The sequence below is a fragment of the Podarcis filfolensis genome, assembly GCF_964270895.1.
Source record: "Podarcis filfolensis genome assembly, chromosome: 1".
Classification (NCBI taxonomy): Eukaryota; Metazoa; Chordata; class Lepidosauria; order Squamata; family Lacertidae; genus Podarcis; species Podarcis filfolensis.
Window position 1 is genome coordinate 101251719 of NC_139604.1, and position 10851 is coordinate 101262569.

The 10851-nt window shown below is 35.2% G+C and overlaps 1 protein-coding gene across 6 annotated transcripts in view; it reads left to right on the plus strand.

The window, feature by feature from the left end:
* The window catches only part of ARHGAP5 (Rho GTPase activating protein 5), an 84801-nt gene extending 74202 nt beyond the window's left edge, over window positions 1-10599 (plus strand). For all 6 annotated transcript variants that reach the window (XM_083610157.1, XM_083610153.1, XM_083610154.1 and 3 more), the window contains exons 4-7: window positions 1514-1591; window positions 3403-3534; window positions 5644-5749; window positions 6532-10599. In XM_083610157.1, the coding sequence (XP_083466283.1) occupies window positions 1514-1591; window positions 3403-3534; window positions 5644-5749; window positions 6532-6862 (647 nt within the window). In that variant the 3' untranslated portion in view covers window positions 6863-10599. The remainder of the gene's footprint in view (window positions 1-1513; window positions 1592-3402; window positions 3535-5643; window positions 5750-6531) is intronic.
* Window positions 10600-10851: the final 252 nt, after the last annotated feature.

Sequence of the window (10851 nt, forward strand, 5' to 3'; positions counted from 1 at the left end):
GCTTGTATTTCCTTTTGTGATTCAGTGCATATGATATGTGTTGAGTTAGGAGCATTTGTAAAGTGAGGTGGCTTATTCTTTGAGTAGTTCTTTTAATTAATAGAATTTTTCAAAATGAAGCATAACCAAATACAGTTAAACAAGACAAACAAAATCATTATAAACCAATACAACGTGTTATTTGTGTACAAGACAGAGAATGTGAAGTGTGGGGCAAGAAAGTTGGTGGTCCAGACCAACACGGTGCTCAGACATTTCAGATATCAGAGAATTTCCCATCTAATAATAATAATAATAATAATAATAATAATAATAAAAATAAATTTTATTTATATCCCGCCCTCCCCAGCCGAAGCCGGGCTCAGGGCGGCTAACAACAATAAAACAGTACAAAAGTACAACACAAACAACACTCTAAAATCATTCATTATAAAATTAATTTGTTTATAGAAGGCCACTTTCTCATAGACACTATCTGTGACTTCTTCCAGTATTGAAGCATTAGACATTTAGCCACCATATTGTCTGTTTGTCAGGATCCAAAGGACTGGTACACATGATTCAGTAGAACATTAACATCTGTAATTTGCAAGGAGGTATCAAAAGCCATATTTATATGTCTGCTGACCTCTGACCAAAGACTGTGGCTTTAGGAGAAGACCAAATCATGTGACAAGAGTGTTGCTTGTGGGGCATTGCAATGCCAGCACCTGTCAGTGCTAGTTAAGTTTTTGCTAAAAAGACTTTGTAGATTCCAGTAAATGCTGACAATTATTTTTTCTTGTATCAAACCTTTGACTAGGTTTATATGAGTGAGGGTGTGGGTGGGATTGAAGAAGTGAAGAGGGATTATGGGAATTCAGATCACATACATTGGCATGAGGGCTTATTCATAACAGTCGTTAAGATTATGTAATTATGTATGCATTTCCTTTTTTAATGGTGATTAAAATATAAAACTTTGTGAAAGCAAGTAGTAGTGCATGTTTTGTTTTTAAAAGAGTGATGATTAATCGCACTATGAATTAGAATTAGCTTACTATTTTTACAACCATTGTTTACTCTGAAGTAATCCCCACTGAATTGAAGCTGAGGGTTGCTTTCCTTAAAGCATTCTTAGGATTGCAAATAAACAAGAAATCAAACCATATTAATTGAAGAAATCAATAGTGCAAATCTTTTTTTAAGCCCTAGCCTGTTAGCTGCAGGCAACAAGGAATTACATGCAAATATGAAGATGGAGTTTCATACAGGCATAGAGTGCTCTAAGAGGGATGGAGTGTTCTATCTCTCATCTACATCTGGCATAATAACCAAATGGACCCCTCCTCTGTATCAGAATAGGAAGGCTGCTCTATAGCAGAGGCCGTCTAGTAAAGCATTCGGCAGGCTACTTGTTGAACTTATGTTCAAGAGTGTGATAGATATTTTAATACGAATTTTGCTTATGCTTAAATAATGACTTTTCGTTTGCAAAATATAGCCATGTGACATTTGCTTTCCACCCCCAAAGGTCTATGTACTGAAGGTCTCTATCGTGTTAGTGGGAATAAAACTGATCAAGACAACATTCAGAAGCAATTTGATCAAGGTAATGGGAGATATGATGCATATCACAAATAATTTTTGGTGTATCAAACCCTGCAGTCTAATTTTTGCATTCCAAACAGATAATCATAGAAGCTGGAGAGTGTGCATTTGTATAGTTATATGAAATACAAATTACGATTTGCGTGTTAATGTATTGAGAACATGCAGTGGTAAGCAGTGTGGTAATTGTATAACTTGTTCATTTACTGTTTAGATCTGTAGCCTGCTTTTCTACAAGTTGATTACAGTAAAGTTGATTACATTAAAATAAGCCAATTCAATTTGAAAGTCACAATAATTTATCAAAAACAACAACATCTAAATAAAACCTTCCGTTTCCTACTTGTCCCCCCAAAATTCTGAGTGGTTGATCTGTAACTGAGCTGTACAGGTAGTAAAGCATAATTTTACTGTAACAACTGTCAATTTGGTTCTAACAGTGAAGCGGATTCATTCTTTGGAAATGAGATTTCCAAACTTTCAGACAGGAGTTTTCCCCAGGCCTCTCAAAATGCCAGAAATTGGGCATGGAACCTTCTGCATTCAAACCATTGTTCTCTGTTACTGAGCTCAGAAGATTAGGAAGACTTTCTGCTTCCGAGTGCCTACAAAACTTAACATGACATTAGATTTGTTTTGAACTTTATTTAAGTGTTTCAGTCAAAACTTCCACCCTTGAATATGGAGTGGGGCAGAGTTTTTAGTTAATACAAATCATAGTTGGCCGTTGGGGACATTTAATTTGTGGACTCCTGATTTGATGAGTAAATCAGTAATTTATTCCAGATTTTCCATTTTACCAAAAAATTATAATTCTTTCATGTTGTCTCAAAACCTTGCACTAATGATCCACAGGTTTGTGGTTTAACTCTCCTGCAAATATGTGTATCCTAAATATTTTACTTTGCTGATTCAACAGTTCTGGTATAAAAAAAAATTGTAACTTAGTGTCACATTTTGAAAAAGTGATATTTTTTTTGTAATTTAGCACAAATATACTTTTTGTAATGCTTGCAAAGGAGGTTTGAATTGGAGAGAAGGCAGTGCTTTAGTCTTGTATACTTTATTATTTATTTAAAAGTTATCCTATAACTTTGGAATATGTGGGTTCCTCCTCCTTAACCAGTTTTAAGTGTGAAGGTGGATGATGTGATAAATAATCCATTGCTACCTTAACACAAGGTTTTTCTTCTCCAGTACCAGGTTAGAGTTTACTTGCACAATAAATAAATTGTGTAACTTTGGAAATAAATTAGGCTAACATCCAGTGGTGTCCATGCCTCAGCAAATGAACTTCTGCTCATGTGATGGGAGTTAGTGTTCCTCTCTGCCTCCCTCCCATGCCCCCTCCCCACAAAATTAGATCCAGTAGGGTTGTGGAACAGCAATCTATATGCAAAGTACCATTGTATAAGCAGATGTCTGCTTGCACAGTGTTGGATTTCAGCCTTAGTCTGTACAGTTCTCTTGTGAGGAATAATCTTGGCTGCTGATAGCATGGTGTAAGAATTTATAGTCCCCATTCCTAACTGTGAAAGGGGATAAATTCTGATAATGCTGATTATGGTTGGTGTGTGAGTGTATAAAACCCCAGGGCAGTCTGTCATTTTCATAACATCTGAATAGATGATTTATAATATTGATAATTATGATCAGTGCTTATGGCAGACAAGTCTTCAATAGCCCATTATTCCAGGGTAATTTAAATTGAGTGGTCAATGGCTGATTTGTATTTATAGTTCAGTACGTCATTTTTAGAAATGTGTAGTTATGGCTCTCATTAATAAAATACTGTTTTGTGTTGTTTTACAGATCATAATATCAGTCTGGAATCTATGGATGTGACAGTAAATGCTGTGGCAGGAGCTCTGAAAGCTTTCTTTGCAGATCTACCAGATCCTTTAATTCCTTATTCACTACATCCAGAATTAGTTGAAGCATCAAGTAAGCAATTCTTTTTTTTCTTTTGTGGCACATAGAAGTCAAGAGATTTATTTTTGCTGATTTCTATTCGCTTGGCAGCCTTCCAAGCCATCTTCCATGTTGTTCCAAAGGCCCCCACTCCACTGCAGAGCAGATTTTTTACTTCTGTGGGTGCAAGTAGCACATGAGGGAAACAAAAATTGGTTAAAATTGTCTTTCCATTAGCAGGAGTGTTCAGTGAGTGGAACCCACTCCCAGTCTTCTGGAATATATTTTGTTTCTGAATATCTTTGGAAAATTCCAATAAATAGGAAAATCTGCTTATAGTGATAAATATTGAAGTAAAATTCATTGGTGATAGTTGTCTGTCTATTATGGCTATATAACACATAGTTGCTGCACTTCAGAAAACCATAAGCATGTAGCATTCCCAGCTGTCTTCTCTGAAAAGCAAAGATTGGTGCTTGTGAATATATGTGAAAACTTCTGCCATACATGCAAAAAACCATGCATGCTGTTTAAAAGCACAGATCTTTGCCATTTTATAGCTAAATGTAGAATTACATGAGGAAGCAACATCCTTTATAACTTACTGCTGACTTCACTTCCCAGGGATTTTACTGAAAACAAGAGTTAGTAAAACGCATCCTACTAAAGCATTTAAAAATATTGCTAGCAGCTCTTCCACAAAGCTGAATTTTACAGTTCCCTGTAATTTATCTGTAAAGATAACTTATGCAGCCATTTTATAATAGTAAGTGTGGTAATTAGAGAGATTTCTAATAGTCTTTGTAGTGTTTATCATCTGAACAAATTAATACATTCATCTATGAATAGGAATCACATTTGTGGAACTTTTCACTGTGAATAAGTGTTCTAAAATTCTGTACACATAGTTTCAAACTTTATGAAACTTGCCTGCCCCCTTGCCTGGATATACCCACAAAAACCTATCAACATTATTTGGAGTACCAGTTGAGCATCTTCTTTCTCAGCCCCACCAATCCCTAGGCAAGAATCCAGGTTGCTAACTGCATTTGAGAATCCATCCGCTTGTCTATATGCTTGTTCTCTAAAAAATATGCTGTAAGAATATTTTGTGGCTTCAGTACTGCCTTCCTAAAAATCAATAAAAGCATTTAATACATGTTCATTCATGCATTTGTAATCTCAAGATTGACTACTGTAATGCTCTTTGTGTGGGACTATCCTTGTATCTTTTACAGAAGCTGCAGCTAGTGCAGAATGTAGCAGCCAGACTGCACACAGGAGGAGGCAATTGGCAACATGTTACCCAGTTGCTGAGAGAGCTGCACTGGTTGCCAGTTTGCTACTGGGCCAGGTTCAGAGTTCTTGTGTTAATGCACAAAACCCCAAACAACTTGGGCCCAAAATACTTTTACGGACCTATACTGTGGCAGGCCCTGTACTGTCAAACTCCCTGCCAGTACAGATTCAACAGGAATCATTCCTGCCTTTATTTAAGAAATCACCTAAAAACAGTGTTGTTTAGTAGATATGCCTTTGAAAAGTGAATTTATTTTACAGCAACCAGTACTTAAGGATTTTTAAAATGTTTTATTGATATTTTTATTTCATTGTATCTTCTGTATGGTGTACACTGCTTTGCTGTGTTTTTAGAAGTCTCTGAGAGAGGGACTCTACTTTTGAGCATTTTCAAATTGAAACAGCCCCTAGCATTTCTTGCTGCCTCTCTTTCTCTCTCAACTCTCTCAAAACTAGCCTATACAATGGTACCTCAGTTTACGAACTTAATCCGTTCCGGAAGTCGGTTCTTAAACTGAAACCGTTCTTAAACCGAGGCGCGCTTCCCCTAATGAGGCCTCCCGCTGCTGGTGCCCTTCCACCATTTGGCTTCCGTTCATAGACCAAGGTAAAGTTCGCTAACCGGAACACTATTTCTGGTTTTGCAGAGTTTGTATACCGAATAGTTCGTAAATAGGGCTGTTCTTAAACCAAGGTACCACTGTATGAGGAAGGAGGGTGAGAAACTGACAGCATAGAATACTTGATCAACAGAGGGCCATTGTTTAACTTCACAGTTTTGTTAATACTGTTCACATTCAAAGCCTTTTTCAATATTTGGCAAAAAAATCCTTTCTTCTGCAGAAATCCTTGATAAAACAGAGAGGCTCTATGAATTAAAAGAAATTGTGAAGAAATTCCATCCAGTGAACTACGATGTCTTTAGATATGTAATAACTCATCTGAACAGGTATTTGTTTTTCAAATTATCCATTTAAATGATTGGTAATAGAATTTAGGCTGCAATCCTATACACATATACTTTGTTGTGAATCCCATTGGCCATAGCATACCTTACTTTTGAATATACATGCAGAGGATTTCACTGTTTGTTAATATTTATAAGGAATAGTTAGTTATACCATTTTGCCCTGTTTAAACTGCTGTTCTGTGGTATGTACAATGGTATTTATGCCAATGACACCCATGACCACATGCAACATTGGTTTGAAAACTGATAACGCCACTAGAAAGCTTTGTCTGCAGTATTCCTTGAACACATTGTTAGTGTCTAGTGTTCTGTATGGATGTATGTGGATGCATATTGTAGTAAGTAAATGTTACTTCTATTTTTGAGCTATGGGTTTTGATGTGTAAACTTAACATGCATGATAAAAACATTCCCATGTTTTATTAACACCAACCCATTCTTTCTGGGTAGATGTTAATAGATCTCTGCGATCTAGCAATCCATGCAGATACAAAGCAGATCCATGGAGTTCTTGTATAAAACTGTATGTGGTAGTAATGTTCACTTGGGGAGAATGGGTGTGGGTAGACACAAGTCCAAGACTAATTCTCTTTCATCCTGCATTCTGGATGTAATGTTTAACCAGATCCTATATCTAAAAGTTGCTGTTGCTGGATGTTTTAAAGAAATTGTGTGGAGTATTTTTAAATGCACTTACTTTTATCTTCTTAATTTTGATTTATGAACGATTAATGCTTTCAACATTTTTATTCTTGTTGTAGGGTTAGTCAACAAAGCAGAACCAATCTTATGACTGCAGATAACTTATCTATCTGTTTCTGGCCAACATTAATGAGACCTGATTTTGAAAACAGAGAGTTTCTATCAACCACCAAGATCCTTCAATCCGTAATAGAGACATTCATTCAACAGTGCCAGTTTTTCTTCTATAATGGAGAAATTTTAGAAACCTCTGACAGTGTGGCACACCAGCCTCCACCTTCCAACCCAGTGCAGATGGTGGATCCCATCATACCACTACAGTTACCGCCACCTCTACAACCTCAGTTGATACAACCCCAGTTGCAAGCAGATCCTCTTGGGATTATTTAAATATAACAACTGATAGCAAAAAGAAGATGATTGTAGGCAGCTTGGCATTGGATAGAAAAGGAAAACTAGACATGCATGTTTCAAGATACAAAAACAACGATAGTACTTATGACAACATCTGGATTCAAGCTCAGACCTTTCTGTTATAGTCATACTATACTCCTTGTTTCTTAAACACTGCAGGTCAAAATTATCTGATTAGCATGACTGGAGCGGTTTAATTTAAAAAAACAGAACCAGAAATAACTAAAGTGCAAAGCTGCTGTTGCATGAACATTTATTGCAATCACTATCATTCCTGTGACGGTTTGTCACAATATATTGTGAATAAAACTTTTCTATAGAAATGTAATGATTAAATAAATCATTTATGGAACATTCAATGCTTACAGCCTGCTTTAGGGCTGTTTTTGTTATTTAATGTCCTTTTTTCCTGGCAGTTTCATTTCCATTTAACCCTTTGCTGTGGACAGCTAAAATAGAGTTGTATCTTATTTGTAAATTCCAAACTACTTATGCTACAGTACAATTTGTTTCAGAAAGAACATAAGCTGTACTGTTATAAATACCACACTCTTGTACCTTCCATTTCTCTTCAAGAAACCTGTGGACATTTTTGTTTGAGGGGTTGATAAAATTATTTTTTCTTACAGCACAATACCAAGGACATGCTTATTGTAAAAGTGAGTTTAACCATTGTGCAAAAATGTTGCTATTACCTATTTTTCCCTTATTTTGTAATACTGTTAATTCTGTAAACAGCTGCATGTTTGAAAGATCATTGATGGTCTTGTAAACCTAATCTAATATATTTTAGAAATTTTAATTTTTCCCATTGGGAATTCATCTAGTATATAGAAAATAGTTTGACATTTTCATATAAGGCTATATAACTTTTCATACATAAATGAAAATTTTGTTGTAGTGTAAACTTGCTAAACCAAACGATTTAGGACTTAAATTTAACATATACGCTATATATATTTTTCTGTGGCCCTTTAAAGGTATAAAAAAGCATTGCTAATATATAGCAATAAATACTTTGGGTACTGAAGCATCTTAATATGTACATAAAATGATACTTGTATTCATGTGGTTTTCTTTCTGTGATCTGTTGTACTAAAATTCAAAATTACTGTTTTTGCACCATTTTAAAATTATTTTTCTTTTACATTGGTACAAGTTTGCTGTAAAAGAATGCTGCTTAATTTAAACATCCTTGGTTAATCTTTGGTGTTCAGTAAATGTGATAGAAGGCTAATTATCATGCAACAAATTACTGCAGATCCTAAAATTATTTTTTGAGTTTCTTTCTTGCTCAAAAAATCAACAACCCCTGATTTCTTCAGCTGCTGAGATATCTTGAGTAGATGGGAAAACCTTGTAGACACTATTGTAATTTTCATTCAGTTTGCTATCTAATATAGCAAGTAGAACAATTTTGAATTTCAACCTTCTTAAGAATTGATCTGCATTTTCATTTTAAGAATTAAGTTTCTTAAGAGTTTTGCTCCATTTCTCAAAAATAAAAATTGCCTTTTTCAATTGTTATGTCCTAGGTATTGTACTTCCAATTATGACTTGGCTTATCATTCTAGCTAAGATTCCTTAAACAGGCTGCTGTTAAGTATTTGTATATTATAAATTATCTTGATATTTGTGTTATATTCTTGCAACTATCTTTTTTAAATAACAACCACAAAAAACCCTCTATTCAAATTCAAAGCACACAGGATATAAATACAAGAATAAAATTTCGTCCTATAAACGTAGTAGCATTAACTTGTTTTACATTACATCTGTTGTCTAAATAGCTTTTATTTATAGCTATCAGTTTAACATAGGCATGTTAAGAACAAAAAATTAAACTTCAAGAGTTTTATAAACTGTTTCTAGGTTGCTAAAGAATTTATTTTTCTACTATAGATGGTTTAAACAAAAGCATCAAACTGTACAGAAAAAGCTTATTTCTATTTCAAGTAGGCTTACATTTTTCATTCATATCCATTTAAAGAATTTGTCTAACAGAATGAGAGTTGAGATTCGTTTTTCCACTTAGAATTCCATTTTTTTGTAAGCTAGTGTATTTTAGTTCACCGTGTTGATAAACTATTTTATTACCTATCAGATAGGTTTGCAGAACTTGTTTTCAAGTCGTTATAGACAACTATTTGAAACAACCTATTTTTGTTAGGAACTTCTGCTTATCCTATAACCAGTTAGAATGCTGTTCTTTAGTTGGCCTAGAATATGATCCACTGTCATGGCTGTCACATCAAAGCAGCCTTTCACAACCTTGTGCCTGCCAGGATGTTTTGGGTTCCAGTTTCCATCAGCTCCATCCAGCACGATGAGGGATGGTGGGCACTCACTGTAGTCCAAAATACCTGCAGGGCATTGGGGTGGAGAAGGCAGCCTTACAGCAATGCACAGGGCATACAACAATGCACAAGTATGTCTGCATCTGCATATCCCATAATCTGAAGGCAACTTTAGCACTCCCTGCTGCTACGTAAAACTCAATGGTGCCCCTAGGTTGCAAGCTTTGTTAACACTTCAGAAAATACTTGCATGTGTCACCTACTTGCTCCTTCTGTGATCTTTACGTTGAAATTAAAGCGCTACGGATGCTACTCAGAAGGCTTTCAGCAACCCACTTTTCTTTTGCCTGTCGTTTTTTTTGCTTTAGCAGCTTTTCATACACACATACCCGCTTAAAACATTTGGTTGTTAAGTGAAAACAGGAGGCAAATCAGACACACGTGGTCTTTGGAGGCCAAGTGCCCCTCATAATCTGTGAGAATCCTATGCATGTCATAGATGTTATAAACAGAATGATTACTCATCCCGCAGTTTGGCTTGCTCATTTTGGCTAGTGAAACAATCCTTTATCGCTTACTCCCTGCCCCCATGTTTCAGGTCCTAGACAATTTGTTGATATTGTGAATTTGGTCAGTTACAGTAATGTGAACAGTGCTCAACAGTTGTCAGTTTGATTTCCTCATGCTTCATACTGACCTTTGTTATTTTCTGTGTGTTTCTGAAATAAACAGTTTAGGCTGCAGTCCTTGGCACAGTTGTGCTTGAGCAAATTCCATTGAGAATCAGTGACATGGATTATAGCCTTAGTCTATGATCCTGAGCTTAGTTACTAGGGAGTCAGGCCCATTGAAGTTGGTGGGACTTATTTCTAAATAGCTGTGCTTAGCATCATGCTGTTGTGTGTCTAATGCATATTTGAACATTTTATGAGTATGTTTAGTCTCACACATAATACATTATAAGTGGTATTTTATATTAAATGATGTTTTACAGATTATTTTTACATTACACTCAACTGTAAGGATTTTAACATAGTGTAAATAGGTATACAACTTTAATGAAGAGCAACAATTTTTCTCATTGTATGTTTTCTGCATTACTTGAATACTGGTCGCTAGAAACTACCATTGACTTGTTTATTTTTGAGGTACTGGAGTTTAGTTTCTAATCTCTCTTTAAAATGGTAAAGAAATGAACTAATTGGAGAACTTTAAAAATTAGGCCTTAGCTTCCATTGTGTTTTTTTTTTTTTTACAGTAACTGTGATGCTATATCAGCTGAATATATATATATACTTTTAAAGTTCTTTATAATTCATGTAATCTTGTCACACCACCTACAGAATGCTACAGTGAATTAAATATCGGTGAAGCTTATCTGTATGCAGAATGCAATGAATAAAACATTAAGATGCCTACTGTGTATAATGTTTAGTTGCATATTCAACTTCTGAAGGGCAAACAATGGTGAAATTCTGCAATGGGTGTTTTTGAAATTTACTTTTAACAAATTGTAAAGCATTTCCAATACAGTTTTAGGCTACCTTATTTAAATGTAGTATGACAATTTGGGAGAAAGGAACATCTACTTTTTAATATAGATGAGCAAGATTTATATGTACATTGATGAAGAGGAGAACACAGTGGAGTGGATCCAGACTTGCCCTT